The 18,306-nt window shown below is 50.5% G+C and overlaps 1 protein-coding gene across 1 annotated transcript; it reads right to left on the bottom strand.

Annotated features, from left to right (window-relative positions):
- Window positions 1-1,612: 1,612 nt before the first annotated feature.
- Window positions 1,613-17,786, bottom strand: LOC133344660 (cyclin-dependent kinase 5 activator 1-like). Its single transcript, XM_061554696.1, has 2 exons — window positions 16,966-17,786; window positions 1,613-11,251 (listed from the first exon to the last, which is right to left on the bottom strand). Exons 1-2 carry the CDS (start codon window positions 17,266-17,268, stop codon window positions 10,622-10,624), a joined length of 933 nt encoding a protein of 310 aa, XP_061410680.1. The 5' UTR covers window positions 17,269-17,786; the 3' UTR covers window positions 1,613-10,621.
- Between the last annotated feature and the right edge of the window lie 520 nt (window positions 17,787-18,306).

The following is an 18,306-nucleotide window of genomic DNA, read 5'->3' as shown; positions in this document are numbered from 1 at the left end:
AATTCGGGTGGTCGGGTTCGTATGGCAGCGCGCTAACCGCTACACTACCGCTCCACACACACACACAAACCCACTTGCACCACACTCTACGACCAACACCAATTTTTTTTTTAACGCTGTACAAACTAAAGTTAAAAGCGTTTATACATTAGCTCTGTCCGTCCGTACCAGGGGGAAGGAAGGGCACAAAAATACTCGAGTAAGCATGATCCAATTAGAATGAAATTGTAGAATACAAGTTGTGGTGCTATTTGGAATGTGCCCTTTTGAAAATGATACGCACATTGATAAACGGAAAAAAAACAACTCACACCCGTCAACAACACTGCATTCATCGAAACATATAATTGGCGACGTGTGAGACTAATAGGCCTCCTTCGTGATGTATTTCTACGTTTTATTATTGAATTAGAGGTTAGCATATGAGCCGAGTGTCATAAATAGAAGCTCGAAAACATGCGAATGTCGTTGCAATGAAACTGACCCAAACCCGAAGTAGCCAACTATTAACGTGTCCGAGCCCTCCCATTGAGCGTATATCCCATTACCAACTATCCCCCCCCCCCCCCATGCACTCACTCGTACTAACCCTACCCCAACCCTGTTAATCTATCCAATGAGTCATTAATGCTAACGTAGCCCACCCACTCACCATCACCTACTACTGGATAGCAAACCAGCCACCAGTACCAGCCCTGACAGTGACATTTAACCCTACCCGAAGCTTAGGCGCTTCGCTAGGGCACCTTTTTCATTTGACAATGAGTGTCTGTGGTTCAGTTCTTGTTTACACACAGGCACTTACCAGACATAGTGCGTTGGGGAAATCGCTTTAGTCCTTTTAGTGCATGCACTAAAAGGTTTGGGTGTTCGTTGGCAGGACCTCCTCCCCAAACAGAGACCCAGGGACCGTTGCATGAAACCGTCTGCCAGAGGATGAATGTCCCCTGTAAACCGCGACCGTGCGGCGAGATGCCCGCCTCGTTAGCGGAGCGAGTCGCGTGCCTCTCTTAATCAATTAAATTGCTGGCCGCTTTAATTGCAGCGCGCGCTTTTCTCATTAGGAAATAAATAGTGGAGCGAATTATTGCCAATTATAGCGGCTGTTGCTGATTAACGCCACTCCTGTGAGCTCAGCGCGGGCATGCATCATTAATGCCACCGATACCCGTATTGATATAAATTATTATGATGATGCTGGTGATGATTGTTATGAAACTGCTGCCACTGCTGCAGGTGCTAATGGTGGGGACCATGACGATTACGTTGCTACTGCTGCTTGTGCTACTGGTGGTGGTGCGGTTATTGCTGCTGGCCGCGATGATTACGATTCGGCTAAGACTACTGTTGCTGCAACTGGTGCTGCTGACAGAGGGATCGATGCATCGTGATGAGCTACTGGTTATGATGGTGATGGACATTCATGGTGGCACCGATAAGATGAATGGTAATGATAATGAATGGCTGTACCTAGAATGATGAAGTTGATGACAACTATGATGATGATGACGTCGATGACGAATTTCATGACGTTTGTTAGAATACTGATGATATTTGTGATTATTGCCTATATGTGATAACTCGAATAACTCATGAACGCCAACACGCATCATCCAGTTTACGGAATACATTTATTTCATGTCTTTTTCGCGATACAAAAAAAACCTATGACTTCACAAAATCCGCAATAAGGTTCCGTAAATTAAATATATATAACAAAGCAGAATGACATAATTCCAAAATGTCAATAAATAAATTGCACATTGAGCTGTTCATATTTCAGCAACTTAAAAAAATACACAATGTGAACACAGTTCATACAAACCAAAGGAACATATATACATGAACAATCATAGTAATTATCATCATAACAATAGTAACACTGTGGGGACGGGCCCTGTGTTTTAGATTGGCACGTGTATCTTTCGCCGCGATGCTGCATTGTTGTTCCGTCACAAGCCATCAACAAACGAGTCACCTATGCATATATATGTATAAATATGTACACACATTTATTTTAAAAGCAACGAGAAATGGGGCCTCTGTTTCAAAGACCAAAGCAATGCGAATGATCCATAGAATGTAGACTGCCTCCCGGAGTCGGAATACTATGGAAGTTCAGAAGATAGTGGCTGATATCACGTGTTTATGAAACACGTGTGTTATGGATCCACGTGGTTCAAACACGCACGTGTTGTGTTGCAATTGGTGTTACTGCTGCGTCGATTGGGTCGTGAATAGCCGGATTTCCATGAGTTGTTGGCGAATGTTGACTTTCGGTCCGATTTTTTTTGTTACAAGAAAATGTTTCAAGCCCATTGGATGTGATGAGGCGTAAGTCATCAAACACGTACGGTAAATTGTTGGCCGGTAAAGTGTAAGCTCCCTACCCAGAATGCTTGTCCGCTGTATCGGTCACGAGTTCAATTCTGGCCCAGCGTGGTGAAGTCTGATCAAACAATCTCCAGCACCAACGCGGCGCGTGGAAGCCTTCATCCAGCAGTGGAATGACAAAAGGCTGTTAATGAGTACTATTACATTATTATTATATGGGCCACGAATTCAAGCAAACTCATCACACTTTATGACAGAAAAAAAAGATGCTTCAAACAATGGGACCTTCTTCAAAGCAGAGAGAATGAGGGTGGCGAGATTGATTGGCTTTTGTTTGGTAACGCGTCAAGAAAGCACGCAGCGCGCTCCCCACCCACGCCGCAACAACGGACGCGTCTTCGTGTCACCCCCGGCACAGGTCAAAAGGAGACTCGTGCCATGGGGCGGCAGGCATTTCCAAGATCTCTCGTCGGACATTTCCGACACGTGACATGGGTAATGCTCATGCCGTGTGAGTTTTTTTTACTCGGGAATTTAGTCAACCACTTAAGACCGTAATTCAGATGTAAATGATGTTGTCCACTTGAGCACATGCTCAATAACATAACGATAACAGAAAACTGCTCATAAAATGCCACGGCGAGGGTGAATTGCAGTTTTCGTGGAAAACCGTGAATTTTTTCCGTAAATAATTCGTATTTTGAAGAAGAAAAACACCACTGCGAATTGCTGTACCTATTTTTAGGGCGAATTGAAATTCTGACCGAAGTTGCCTACTCTGTGGAACTCCCTCCCACGTGCGAAGTGGCACCCTGTTTGAACAAGTCGCTCACTGTTTTGATCTTTGATGGGATGAGCGTTTGAAGAAGTGACGTCTATTTAAATCAGTCTGCGATAACAGCAAATAATTCATCATAACTTCCCCCTAAAGCTTCTCCTCCGAGGCGATAACAGCGGGAAAAAAACATTGCCGTAAAGTTTCGAAACAGACGCGTGAACACCGCACGCCTACACACGCACGCACGCCGACACCCGCGCGCGCACACACATACGCGCACGCGCGCGCGCACACACATACGCGCACGCGCGCGCGCACACAACATACGCGCGCGCCCACGCACGCGCACAAAGCAGAATATTTTGGGGGGCTGGAAACGAAACGGATTCCGTCTCCCTTCCACCCCCCCCCACCGACACCCACGCGCTGTGCTACCGCAGCACAAACAGCTGAGCAACTACGCGACTCCTAATGAGCTCAAACGAACACTGGCACATCCAAAACGTGCAGCTATGGACGCGATAGCGAAGGGAACGCTACCAAAAAACAAGCAAACGTTCCAGTGAAACGGCAGCGAAGCGTGGATGTGCACTGCCTCGGGCTGCTGTCGTTTTCGCTGTTGCTGCTGCTGCTGTTGTCAAGGTTTCAGCCAGGATTAACATTTTTTTTTTACAAATAAATAAATAGATAAATACACAAACAAACTAGTCATATCGATTGGTTATTCTTCTCTTTTAAAACGAGCCCCACTTGGCAGTCGTGCATCGCGCATGACCGATCGTTCTGGGCACGAAAGGCTCGTTCCTGGGTTATGGGTTCGAGTTGGGGCTCGAACGCAGACACGCGCGCCTTTTCGTTGACGGCGGAGAAAGGCTTACGCCGGCTGTCGATGCTATTCCCAGGACGAGCAAATGATTTGCGCGACAGTTGTTTGCCTAAATAATGAATGAGATTGGGTTACTTAAAAGTTGTGGACTTAATTCTTAAGCCCATTAGCACCTGGCTGCCCGGCTCATCACGCAAGATAGTGAACTAAATTATATCGAGTCGTCGTGACAACTGCACGGGAATCATTGATGTAACACAATGGAGGTTCACGTTGGGTAACATCTCTCGCGCGTATCGAGTGAGGGGTACCTTAGTCTGGCTAAATGAGCCTTTGGCACGTGTTGACCCCCCCCCCCGCTCTCCCTGATTAACGCTGACCCTGGGAATGCTGCCGTGCTCTAAACCCCAGCTCTTACAAAAACAATTTCTCTCTACATCCAAAACAAACAAAAAAACTAATTCAGTGAATCATCCCATGAGCCTTTTCCATACCAACGCTTTTCAGCAGAATTTGCACAAGCGAGGCAAACTCTGGGCCGATTTCGACTTTGTGGGTCTCACCAGCAGTCCGACCTGTTAAACAAATGCTGCCGGGCTGACAGCTTTTATTGGCAAGCGCACTTCACACGCATGATGGGGCCCGTGTTTTTGTCTTCTGAGAAGACCCAATTTCCAATACACCCTGCCCTGAAAATCGACCACAATTCACAACAACAACAATAATAATAACAAAAACATAGTTCATGCCGCAATGGTTTGTTGTTTTGTCCTAGTTATACCTCTTTTTAGAATAAATATGTCTGTTGCGTCGGTCGTCGCCTTTAAGCTGCCTTAGTCTGACCAATAAAGTCTTAGAGATGCCTCTTGAATAACAACTGTACAGAAGTAAGTTCATGAATCGCGTGCCGGACCAGGTCCATCCAACTCCGGCGTCTCACTTATAAATCACGTTGTTGTTGTTGTTGTTTTTTCTCTTATCTGTAGAGTTGCATTGTTATGCAGCACTGATGGTGCACGGCCACAAAGATAACTTGTAAAAGTACAAAACCACCTCTATTGCAGTCACGTGTGGACGAGTCCCATATACTTGTGTTTAAGTCTCCCTCCCCACGGGTCCACTCTGTGTACCCATGGCGTAGCGTCGTTAGCACGAGCCCTGGGTGCAAAGAATAAAATGGGGCCAATGTGTAGCCCGGCGTCTGGGCTCCTCCATCCCGTGGGGTCCCGGTGCAGTTGCACCGCCTGCACACTCGATGGCGAGGCTGCATCGTGGCTTCCACGATCACCACCCGCGCAATGAAGAAGCCACGATCGCTCCGTTGGTTCGAACAGTGTCCTTCGTCTAAGCCGTTGAGATCATGTGGATATACATTTTGCTGGTTGCATTGAATTGTTTGGGGAGCGGTGGCGCAGTGGTTGGCGCACTGTGCTATGAATCCTTCTCATTTATTGGCGCTTAAACGACCTGACGAGCGTGAGGTATGGTCAAACAACTTCTAAGACCGCCACGGGGTGTAGGGAGGCTTTCACCCAGCAGCAGATTGACAAAACGGTTGGAAAATGCCATTGTTATTAATTAAATTATCGTACATCTTTTATATTTTACAGTTGGGATAATTACACTCGCACAGAGAGACCTATTGCCGGCGTCGTGAATGGGTCAACTAAGTCGTTGACGAAGTGTTAACGTGGCAGCGCACAGCGCCCAATCGAAACTTCCAGAAGAAATTCCTGGTCAGGTGCAGGCGTACGGGGCCGATCATCATGCACATCGACACCTGTAGCCAGCACGTGACATGTCCATTGCGTCAACGCTGTTTGGTTATTTGACTCTGGTCACACGTTAACGATGGAAACTCGTTAATTCCTGCGACTCACGTCGCCCCAGCTTTTTTTTTTTTCGCATGTACAGACGTTTGAGAAAACACCACTAATCTGCCAATCGATTAATCGTTTAACATCTCCACCCTGTATCGCTCTCGCCGACTCGCTCCATTTCGTTGTTTTTTGTTGTTGTTAACGCGTCGTAACCCCCAGGCGCTCGGTAACCGTCGCATCATAAACCAAAACCAACAGCCACCATTCGCCACTAAGTTACAGTGACGTCACCACGGCGCCTGTGCCAGGCCAGGTGCACCTTGAGGCCACGTGAAGTGTCGAAGGCTAACTAACAGGTCACGGGACAGACCCAGGTGCCATGGGTCGGCTGACTGAGATGACTGGTAGATGCACCAGCTATACCCCCTACTGTGCCAACTTGCAGCATTTTATCTGCCCGGCGCTCCGCTCATTGTTGTGAGCGTCGCTCCTCTTGCCCTCCGTTGTTGTTGGAGGGCGACTGCCTCCAACTGCCCAGTGGCGTCCTTCACGAGCCTCCTCCATCATAAGCAGGCACACACACACGAACACACGTGCGCGAATCACCCATACACAAGTGGAGCAAGGTTAGACGGATTTGTCGCGGTGGAACAACAGCGTCGCGGACAACCCTGGGTTGTTATTGTTGTCGTTGTTGTTACCAACACGCGGAAGAGCTGACCAATCGCAGCCCTCCGCTCTGGAGGATCATCGCGTCGCGTTGGCACCGAGCAACACAGAAACGCGACCTTCCAAGGTCGCTCTTTTGTGTTGTGCTCCCGTCCACGTGCGATGGACATAGCACGAGGCATCGGGGTGGTGGGGAGGGGGGGTGCTGATTTCCATCCCCTTGCTAAAGGCTCAGTCACCCCCTCTTCGTCTAATATGGGATGGGCACGACAAAACATGAGGTTCGGTACATTGAAGAGATGGGCGTCGCAGTCTTGTCTCCTGTCGAATGATCTCGAGGACACCCTTCCGCTAGCAGTCAGTCGCGTGAGCAAAGCGATTGCAGGCCTGCGCCTCTGCCGTTTGTGACCATTTACGGTGACGAGAGCAATTGCCCAAAGAACGATCGACAACTCGGATAGAATGATCGTCACCAGTCCTGTTTGTGGCCGTACGCCTGTCTCTACCGTTTGTTTGACGTTGACTCTGCCGTGCCTCCCTCCCCTGAGTTTGTGTATCCCCCCCTTAAACGGGGTCACGCTACGGGGCTGGCCGGCACAAGGCAAGAGCGTGGTGGCGAGCTGTGCGTGGACACAGCCTCGTGTTCACGACCCCCCATCGAGCTGCTCCGCTCAACAGATGGCGCGCGGGATTAGCAGCGACGCCGCCTCTCGCGACCCTGGAGCCCGCGGGGCCGACCGCACTCGGCTCCGACTGTCACGAGGGAGCCACCGCGCCGGGATCAACGCGTGGGGTTGGGGGGTTCTCGACGACGCGGCCGATCGCACCTCCACGCACGACGCGAACGCGCGTGGCGCCGCGTTCCTGCTCGCTCGCCACTCGACACGTTCGTCACCGACGTCCGATGCAACCCGGTTTACATTGACGGCGACGATCGCGTTATTGCGGCCGCCCTGTTTCACATTGATGCGTTTGAGATTTGACACCGTTCGCCGAATTAGAAATTACGCGCAAAATGCTCAGTTGAGATTATACACAGCAGCAGAAATCACTCCGCGCCCCCCCACCTCCCACCTTGCCCGATCATACTTGGCACACTAATGCCCGTTTTGCAGGCCAGGTGGTGAGACACCTCTGTTCCCACAGGGCCAGCTGCCCCAGGGGGTGCCCCTTCAAATGTTTGAGATGGGCTGCCCCAGCATCGAGGGCGCTACACATCAAAGTAATTGATTCTCACGATCATTAAGATCGTCGTGTTGTGTTTTTTATCGCATGCGCGTGTATGTTAATTATTATTTACACGCACTAATAAATAAAGTGATGGTCAGTATGCTGCTGCTGATTGACACGACTGCGCGATCGAGACGTGACCGCATGTATAAACGCACAAGCGAAGTACCGTGTTAAATAATAAAGTGACGAGATGCTGATGATGTCTGTTATCGCTACAAACGTTAGTCGATTTAACAGGATAACGTTGGGAGCAGTGGCCATTCTTCAGAGTGGTTGGGCGGCCTTGAGAGTATTTAATGACGAACCTAGTGAGCGTTCTATTCATTTGTTCTTCTGAGCCCCACTGCCAAAGCGAGTTCCTTTGTTTAACATTTCCAAATGTTGTTTTTTGTTGTTGTAATAACTATGTTTGCTATTTTTTTAATCCCTTTCCTTCCTAACAAAAGTCGGGCGTAATATTCGAATTCATTCTTATTATCGACAAAACGGGCGTGGTTTGAGCATAGCTGCTGAAACGTGTTCACGTTCTCAAAACAGCTATCGATTTCTTTGCGGTGCCATTCTCTCTATTCCGCATCGTTTTGTGTTGCTTCAACTTTGAACCGTTAAGTCGACACCGTACCGGTTGCCACTCTGCTGACCCACATACCTTAGCAACTCAGTTTGAGTGGTGGCGCAGCGGTTGTGGCCCCTCACTGCACAAAGAACTCGCCCAACCCGATTTCGATTCCAGGCCACGGCTAACCATCGTCAGTGACGAGTGATATCTGAACCGGTGCCTAGCTCCAACCCACATTTCACGAACACTCACCAACCCAGCATGGTCAAACAGGCCCCCGTGACTGGCACACAACGTGGGCAGAGATATCTTCGCCCAGCAGTGGATTAACACAGGAGGGGCGTGGTGTAAATAAAAGAGTGTCTTGTCCATCGACGATTCATCACCCGGACACCAAAGTGACCTCCAGCAAACAGTTCAACAACCACCAACAACAACAACAAATTAGATACAACACAGGCGCCTTCTCATCAGAGCAGGCAGTTGTCGACGGGATGTGTCGTCCATCTATACAATCGAGTAAGTCGCCCTTGGATCAAGTCCTTCGTCCGAAGTATTCGCCCTTCACATCGAGATTCGTACATATTTCAGGTCGCCCCCTGCTCTCTCACGTGTATCTTGAGCGCGGAGAGGAAGCGATGGAATCGGCTCGCCTGCCAGATGGATTGTTCCATCGCAGGGCCGTGAGAGATGGCGACGGAGTGCTTGGAGAGGGCCGTCATCCGGCAGTGGATTGATCGTGACAGATGACGATAGAGTCGTTAATTTGCTCGCAGCCACATGTGGGCCATCATCGGGCATTGGTTGAGTTGATGGAAATTAGGTCGATGGGGGGGGGGGTGGAGGTTGAGGGGAGGGGCTGGGGGGAGCACACATTTTCTTTCCCCCTCCCCCACGTCCTCCACCCCCCCCCCCTCCAGACATACAGACCCCACTTCCCTCCCGTGAGAATGATAGGAAGTGAATTTACAAAGTGACTTGACCGAGTTTCCTTTGCTGCCGTTTCACGATCCTCAAACTCACAATGCTGCGTTTCATTTCCCTCGGCGTTCGTCCTTTGGGGTTCCGCATCTCGCGAAATCATAACTCGTCGGCGCCCCCGTACCCTCCACACATATAATAAAGTACGTCTAGCCAGCCGAAGCCTTGCTGACGTCAAGTTGTTTCAGTCGTTCGCACTCGCGCAGCCAACGCGCACGGAGTGAGATACCCGGGCTCGAGGGAGTCGGTGCATGGGCATTTGATCCGCAGAGGGGACATCAGCTGGACAGTTATTGTGGCATTGTTCTGTATGACCTCAACCAGGGACAGCCGTGGGGTCAGAGTGGGCGGGACAGTGTGGAGTGGGGGGGGTGTGTCATTGTATAATGCGTGACCGTGTGTGTGTCTTGTATGTATGGGGCTGTGTGTGTGCGTGTGAGACTGTGTGTATTGTGTACGGGACTGTGTCTGCGTGTGTGTGCGTGTATATGGGGCTGTGTGCACGCGTGTGTGTGTGTGTGCGTGTGTATTGTGTGTATGGGGCTGTGTGTGTGTGTGACCGTGTATATTGTGTGTATGGGGCTATGTGTGTGTGACCGTGTATATTGTGTGTATGGGGCTGTGTGTGTGTGCGTGTGTATTGTGTGAATGGGGCTGTGTGTGTGTGTGTGTGACCGTGTGTATTGTGTGTATGGGGCTGTGTGTGTGTGTGACCGTGTGTATTGTGTGTATGGGGCTATGTGTGTGTGACCGTGTATATTGTGTGTATGGGGCTGTGTGTGTGTGACCGTGTATATTGTGTGTATGGGGCTGTGTGTGTGTGTGAGTGGAACAGTGTTTATGTCTTTGGGGCTTTGACTACTGTTTGTGTGTTTATGAGTAAGGGTCTGTATTGAGCAGTGTATACGTATATTGAGAAACGATGTGTGTGTGTACGTAAAGGACTGTACGTATGGAACATTATGAGTGCGCGGTGGGGGGGGGTGTGGCGGGGTGTATGTATGGTAAAATGTGTGTGTGTTGAACAATGTATGTGGCTGTATGTGTGTTTGTTTGCAACATTGTGTGTGGACGTGTTTGTAACGGTGTGTTAATGAATATGGTACACCTGTGTATGTGTGTATGCATATTTACAATAGAAACGGGACTGTAAGCGTGGGGCTCTGCGAGTGAGTGACATCTACAGCACGGCGACTCATAGCTCCTTCAATCCCATCTCCTATCGGGACGCGACCTATTAAATCCACTCACTCTCCTCGACTCGCATCACCACTGAAGCGACAATCTACGCCCGTAACGCACCTCAACCCCCTCCCCCCCCCCCCCCGAATCAAGTATGAACCTCTTGTATCCATCATCGCCGTATTTTTCATCATCTTCTTCTCCAAATCCTCGCACACAGTAGGACACAGCGAGCGCGGCTACCGGTCGAGCGTGAACGTCCACCGAGGCTGCAGGTCGCGAGCTCCCTCCTCCTTGAGCTCGGCGAACACCTGCGTGAAGTAGTGCGGGTCGGCGTTGATGCGCAGCATGTGCGCGCTCATGAGGTCGATGATGCGCAGGCATCGCTCCCAGAAGGCGTCCCGGCTGCTCTCCACGAGGAACGGCTTGAGCGGGTACGAGATCTCGTTGCCCATGTAGGAGTAGGACAGGTAGAGGCAGGTGAGCAGCGCCGCTCGCAGCTCGTGCTCGCTGCCCGTGTGCGCGCTCACCGCCTCGCGGCACAGCAGGTAGACGAAGACGACGTTGACGGGCGTCACGAACGCCTGGTCCTGCCAGCCCTGCAGCAGCAGGGACCGGTCGACGGCGCGCAGCCACAGGCCCGGCTCCGACGGGGACAGGTGGCGCAGGCGGGAGCAGCGGCGGCACAGGAACTCGCCCAGGCACTTGAGCAGCTCCGAGGTGGAGGCCTGGACGACGACGCGGCGCGGCGGGCTCCGCAGCAGCGAGGTGCCCGACCCCGGCTTCTTGGACGACACCTGCTGCAGCTGTTGCTGTTGCTGCTGCTGGTACGAGGGAGGTGGGGCCGCCTTTCCGCCCCCCGGTAACACCTGTGTGTGTGTGTGAGCGCGAGCGCGAGCACACACACGCACGCCACCACCACGACGACAAGCAGGTCAGAGAGAAGTACGAAGTGCAGGGGGCAGATGTGCAGCAGTCACGACGTGCTTGGGGGTGTTATTGACCCTGCAGGCAAAACGTTTTCAATGCAACCCCTCCTCCTTCCAACCCTGCCAAATTTACACCCCCCCCCCCTCCCACTTTGTATACCGGCACCTGTGCCCCTGGGGCAGTTGGCACCGTCTGCCCAGACAATAGCTGCCCCGGTGGGCAGAGTTTGGCGATCGGTGGAACGGCGGCGCTGTGAATCCCGCGCAATTATATTCGATTCCCGCACGTGGCCAACACGAGTGGCGCGTAAACATCTGAACAGATCCAGGCCCACCGTCGTCACAAACACGGACTGACCAATGTGGTGGAGTATGGTTACACACCCCCCCTCCCCTCCCCCGCCGCTCCAGCGCGCCACGACCTGCACGGCGTGGGGATGCCTTCATCCAGCAGTAGAATCACAATACACCGCGAATGTTGCTGGAGATGGAATTGCCTAGATGTGGCGTGAAGATGAGGCAGAGGGAGTAGTCGTGAAGATCACCTGACTCCCCCCCCGCCGCCGCCGCCCCCCGTAATCTGGCTGATGAATAAAGATTCGACGAATTATCACGATTCAGGTTCAAGATTCAATCCAAGAACCGATTGAACCATTTGTGTTGCGGCGAATGTAGCGGCCTCTGGCGGCTGCAGGGGGTCAAGTTAATCATTTTAATCTTGAAGCTTTCGTGACTGCAGGAATCCATACTCTTTGGTTCTTTCGGTAAAGTCACGTAGGTAGAAAAATAAAATAAAAACAAAAAAATCATATTTCACGACGTTTCGATCGCAACGCAATCATTTTAACCTACACCGTCTACTACTCGAAACCCCTCGATTCCTCCACACGCGCGATTCGATGGATGTGTTGCGAATCTCGAACAAAGAGAGATATTTGACGGTGCTTCGTGGTAACGTGAGGTTCTGTGTCTGCGTGGCTGCAACGAACGGGCGATCGGATTCGACTCGAACACGAGTCGACTTGGATTCGCGTCAAAGTGGTGGAGAGGCGTTCTGCCTCCCCTTTCACAGCCCCTTGGCTCCTAGTGGAAATTCCACATTCCTCTGACGGAGCGAGTCCATGTATTGACAAGAGCTGGTGAAAAATTGCGTATTGGTTCAATTGGGCTTACCCGAAATAAACTGACTGACGTCCTACAAATTAGTCCTCGTTTTTTTTTGTCGACCTTAGCAGGGAGGGGGTGATATGCGGAGTCGATTTGAAACTTGGGATTTGAACGAGGGAGGGAGACCCACCAATTGCAATGATAACGGTGGCGGTCATTTTATGCGTGCGTCTGAATGATTGTTGTAACTGAGCGATGATGTGAGTGAACCCAGTCAACATGCACACCGTGATGTCTGGGGTTCGAAAGTCGCTATTTTGGTCCTCGGATGTTTTCTACTTAACAATGATATTGTTCCAAATGTTAAGATTTCTAGCCCTTACAGCACGTTAAGATGTACACCCAACGACTCATGTGTTGGATAATGACACTGCAACGCAGACCAGCACCTACACATTATCCTCAGCCATGCTCAATCCACCGCTGGATGAAAGCCTCCCTAACGAATGCATCGTCGTCTCTCACGTTCGTGCCATGTCACGGATCCACGCCGTTCGTGATTGATTTAATCGCATTAGGATAATGGGATATTCATATTGTAATTGGGTTTGTTTCCGTTTCACACCACGAGACGTTCCCGGCGCATACACACAGCTTGAGTCAGCTTGCGTCCCTGGCAAGGCACTGTCGATCGGCTGATTTCACCATGTAACACGACTTTTGTCCCTGGGTAGTAAGTGTTTCTTTTCTAATTGCTTATGCCTCAAAAGTATAGAAAATGGCCATTATTCCCCACAAACGTTGCTTTTGTGACCACGACTTTACGTGAAGGAATGACACAAATGCACACGTTTTCTCATTGAAAATAGGTCAATTTCAAAATGTCACTGTCCTGGTCACAAAAACAAAGTTTGTAGGGAATAATAGCCGTTTTCTGTACTTTTGAGGCATAAGCAATTAGAAAAGAACACTTCCTACTCATATGTATTTTTATTACACAGTGTTCTGAGCGATAACGACCCGGTCGCATCGACATAACCACAGATCGAGTGTGCATTCGCAAGGAAAGCCCTGACAAACCAACGCGTCACGTGCATTTCGTATAATGAATACTCGTGATAATATACAACCCTTTACCAAGCCCCCGGCTGGTCGATGTCTCCCCCATAGTGGCGTTGGTCATTCAGGTTTGTTTGACCATACTTCACCACGCTAGTCAGTGCGGGGTTGGTGAATGGGCAAGGCGCCCAAAAGCACCGATTTCAGACTCGCCGCTGATGCTAAACCCGTGCTTGCGGGCAAAATCGAACTCGGGTTGCACTATTAATAGCGCAGTGCGGTAACCGTTGCGCCTCCGCTCCACCACGACCACGCATTCCGTGCACTCGTGCGTACTGATACGAGTAACTGTACATATATGTGCACGGATAAGACGATCTCAGCGCTCTGCGCTATGCCGGTCAGCGCAATCTGCAGGGAATCTATCAGTCGATAGGAATTGTTCGCCCGTCTCGTGGTGGCAGTTAGCGCTCGTTGACTCGCGGTATTGATCGGGCGGAATTTTCCGCCACTCGTCGAGCCAGATTAAGGCACAATGGCGAGACGCAGTCGGGGGGCGGAGTGGTGGTGGGGTGGGGGTGATGAGAATGGAGGGAGGCACGGTATTGGGTAGGCTCGTGGTTCTGCATTGGATTCTCTCAGTGGTTCCATGTTTTGACAAAACAGTGGTTGTGTATTGGATGGGTCATTGGGCCTGTGTCGCGTCACACGGGAGATATAGATTCATCCAACGGTTATGCATCGTGTGAATTAAGCATTCTGTTACTGATCAATTTATCTGTGTATGATGAATGCATTTTATGCATTTTATGTATCAAGGTTCTCCATTGGATGAACCAGTTGTTCTGTATTGAATGGGTCGAGACTATAATTTAAGGGTCTTGTATTAGATCATCCAATGGTTCTACATTGGTTAGGTCGCTGTCGCTGGTATTGACCTAAGCTGTAACCCGAATTCCCTATCATCAACTTTAATCGACAATTGTAAAATAAATTTTTTTAAATAAAAACTCTCCGCGACTGTGGTCATCCAGAACAGACCGTACAGCGTATAACGACGCAACCTCCCGGTCCACAAATATGAAGGGGACATCGCAGCGATACACTCCGCTGCTCCTGACTCGGCTATTGCGGATCGACGACCACATGAATGTGAAAATGTAGTTGTTGCTCTGCATCGACATCAGCCATACGAAAGAAGATCGACAATTTCCTACTAATATTTTTTTTTAAAACCACGAATCACCAAGCGTACACATCCACAGCGACGGCAGACAGAGCGAGCTTGAGCCTGTGCGCCGCGTGAGATTGGGTCGTGACCGGCGGTGAGACTGAATCGCGCGTGATACGGCACGAATACACATCCTATAGCCTGGCTGCTGAATGTGCAGTCGGTATGGGGAGAGAGAGAGAGCAGTGACGCAGAGGGATAATCACCAAAACTGGCCAACTGAGTTCGATTCCCGGCCACGGCTTATATCAGAAGCGAGTAATATCTGAACCTGATTTCGATTCCCGGCCACGGCTTATATCAGAAGCGAGTAATATCTGAACCGAATCTGGCTCCAAGCCACCACTTCTCTTCACCGACAACCCACACTGCCCAGCATGGTGAAGTATGTTCAAACAAACCCCACGACCGACGCAGCGTGGGGAGACCTTCACCCAACAAAGGATTGACAAAGGGTGGTATCGTGCATTATTAATGTTAACTGCGTATCGCTCGGAGCTCTCTTTAAAAGAGGGGGGGTTGTTCAGGTGGTAAGTGGAGGGGGGGCAATGCATTGGCTCGCATTTATTGGAATTGAAACTGTAAACTAATTAAAATTTTAATTCTAGATTTGAAGCTTTCGTGACTGCAAGGATTCATACTCTTAGTTTTTTCGGTAAAGTCACGTAGGTAAAAAAATGGAATAAAAAGAAATAAAAATAAAATAATAAAATTCACAATTATTAGTTTTTATTTATTTCATTTTTTACCTACGTGACTTTACCGAAAAAACGAAGAGTATAATTTACATTTTACCAGGTAAGGCCCACTGAGCTGTGTAGCTCTTATTTCAGAAGCGACCTGGCCACAAATCATACCTGAACGAAGTGGCTCATCGTGTGGACATTTACAGCTACCAAAAACTCTAAAAGGCGTGATGTTGATTCGAAACGGGGAGGGAAAAACCGGAGAACCTGGAAAAAAATCCACCTGACCTCCCGTAGAACAGGCGAGGTAGTTAACATTTCGCCCACCGCGGAGCCCAATAAACATGCCGTGCGGGTAGAGCCCTAATCTGTGCTTAAATACTTAAATTCATGATCTGTCTCGAGTACAGATCTGCATCATACAGACGACGATCGTGACTGGGCAATGCGAATTAGAATTCTCTAGGACTAGAGAGCTGAGCGACTCGGGTGAATTTTGATGGTGTTCTAGAAGGGCTACAAAGCCGAATGACTGGTGTAAATTGTGATGATGCTGTAGAAGGGCGAGAGAGAGCAGACATTGAGTACAGGTAATAATGTCAAGCCTGTGCCTCTACTGCAACTAGAAACATGCACCCGAAAGTCCACATTTTACATTTATAGGCCTCCCAAGAATCAGGACCTCGGAAATGTATTGATTTATCTTAACCTGATCTGGACCTTTCTTAAATAGACTCAACCTTAAAATAAATAAATACACATCGGTCTTGACAATGGTTTGCGAGTAAAACAATGACACATTCACGAAGGGTGGTGCGAGGGGTGGTGATTGCGGTCGGGGTGGAGGTCGAGTGGTTTGATGGAACGTGGTAGTTGCGTGGTTCTTGTGGAGTATTGGATTTGTGGTTGAGGGGTTTGGCGGGGGGGGCGTATTGGATGATGGATAGTTTGTGGGGTGATTTTGGGGGGGCTTGATTTGGGGGGTGGTTTGTGGTGTTTGGTGCGATTGAAGTTTGGTATCCAGGGTATGGGGGGGGGATAGTTAAATGGTGGGGAGCGGTGGCGCAATGGTTAGCACGCTGCGCTATAAACCTGTCGACCCGAGCTCGATTCCCGCTCACGAACGATATCAGTGGTGGGTATTTGAACCGATACTGTGCCTCCCCTAGGTCGACTCAGCCTCAAATTAGTACCTGGTGCGGTGCGTAAACATCGCCACGAGGGAGACAAAGGGGGGAGGAGATAAATGTGGCAAGTCGTGGTGCTGGCCACGCATCCCCTCGTGTGCTGTGCCAGGCTTCATAGGTACTCGCGAACAGAACTTGCGCCAAAAAGTATGTTAGGACTGTCGTGGAGATCATTGTCTTTTAGTGGTTTAGTGGTTGAGGATTCCAGGTGTTGGGTGGGTGGGTGGTAGCAGCTTGAGTGGTTGTGGATGTCAGTTGTTGGGTGGGTGGGTGGTAGCAGTTTGAGTGGTTGAGGATGTCAGTTGTTGGGTGGGTGGGTGGTAGCAGCTTGAGTGGTTGAGGGCTGTCGAGTTGTTTCGAGTAACCCATCTGCGTGCGTCTCACCGGTGCGGGAGGCTGGCAGTAGGCGCTGAGGTTGGCGCACGAGAGCGACTTGCGGAGGACGCCGCCGCCGTTCCCCTGCGCCAGGGCAGGGCTCGCCTTCTTCGCGCTCTTCTTGCGCGTGGAGGCGGCCACGAGGCGCTTCCACGTGAGCGCAGAGATGAGCATCGAGTGGCGCTTGAGGCCCTTCTCCTTGGCGTTCTTGCTGTTCTGCACCGCCGTGTAGCGCGCTAGCGACGCGGGGCCATCGTCCGCCACGGAGCGGACCTTGCGCGAGGACGGGGACAGGGACAGGACGGTGCCCATGGCTCCGGCCGGCTCACGTGGGCAGCAGAAGTGCTGCCCGGGCGTCGTCGGATGAAGAGTGGGGCGCAGCGCGGAGGCGAAACGAATTAATGAATAATATAAGTGATAATTTGTGCGATTGTTACCAAAAATAAAAGCATGGATTTGAATGAAATACAGTCCGCACGGACGCGCGCTGTGAATGCTGCGAACGACGAACTGTCAAGCGGGTGAGACGGGAGCGTGAAACGAATGTCTCGCGGAGAGCAGGGGTCTCGCAGCGCGATGTGGGGTGAGTCTGAAAGGCATGGAGAGGGGGATGGGGATGTGGAGGGAGACGGACGGTACGAAGAGGCGACGTGGCGATACCGTTAAGAGCGAGACAGAGACGTCGAGAGCGAGAGATCGGACCCCGCGCGAGACGGAGGTGGCGTGCGGCGTGCGCCGTGCGTGAGTGGCGCGCGCGGCGCGGCACCGCTCACAAGGGATGCGCGCCTTCCCACTCCCTCTCTCCGTGGCGCTCGCCTCGCACTCTCTCCCCTCTCTGAGCCGTCTCCCCCGTCTCCCGCTGCAACTCTCGGCCCTTCCCCCCCACCCCCCCCCCCCTTTTCGCCGGCAGCGCGATTCTATTGGCGGATTCCCACGTCTCTTCCATCCCTCCCCAACCGGCACCGCCACGCTCCCTCATACCCGCCCACCCATCACGTGTGGCCCGTATTACAATTGATGCGGTTGTTTTCGCGACATCCAGCGAACATTTTTTTTTTTGGGTAGAAATAGAACATTTATTAAATTATTTGTATTTCACGCTTTTCCTCTTTATATTTCTGCCTTCTCTTTTACGTAATCGACCGGGGCGATGTGTGACTCGGATACGTATATGGATGATAGCTGGAGGTTTGGATTAAATTTCTACACTGAAAGAAACGATGTACATTTTTTCAGGAAACGTATGATATTATTTAACCAAAAAAATCCATTCATTTCATGTATCCGTAAGCATAAACACATATACACATGGGTACGTGTAGATAATGCATATGACCAATGGATATCGTG

The sequence above is a fragment of the Lethenteron reissneri genome, chromosome 20, assembly GCF_015708825.2.
Source record: "Lethenteron reissneri isolate LAM-NWPU_2019-01 chromosome 20, ASM1570882v1, whole genome shotgun sequence".
Taxonomy (NCBI): Eukaryota; Metazoa; Chordata; class Hyperoartia; order Petromyzontiformes; family Petromyzontidae; genus Lethenteron; species Lethenteron reissneri.
This window is presented reverse-complemented; position numbering and strand designations above follow the sequence as displayed.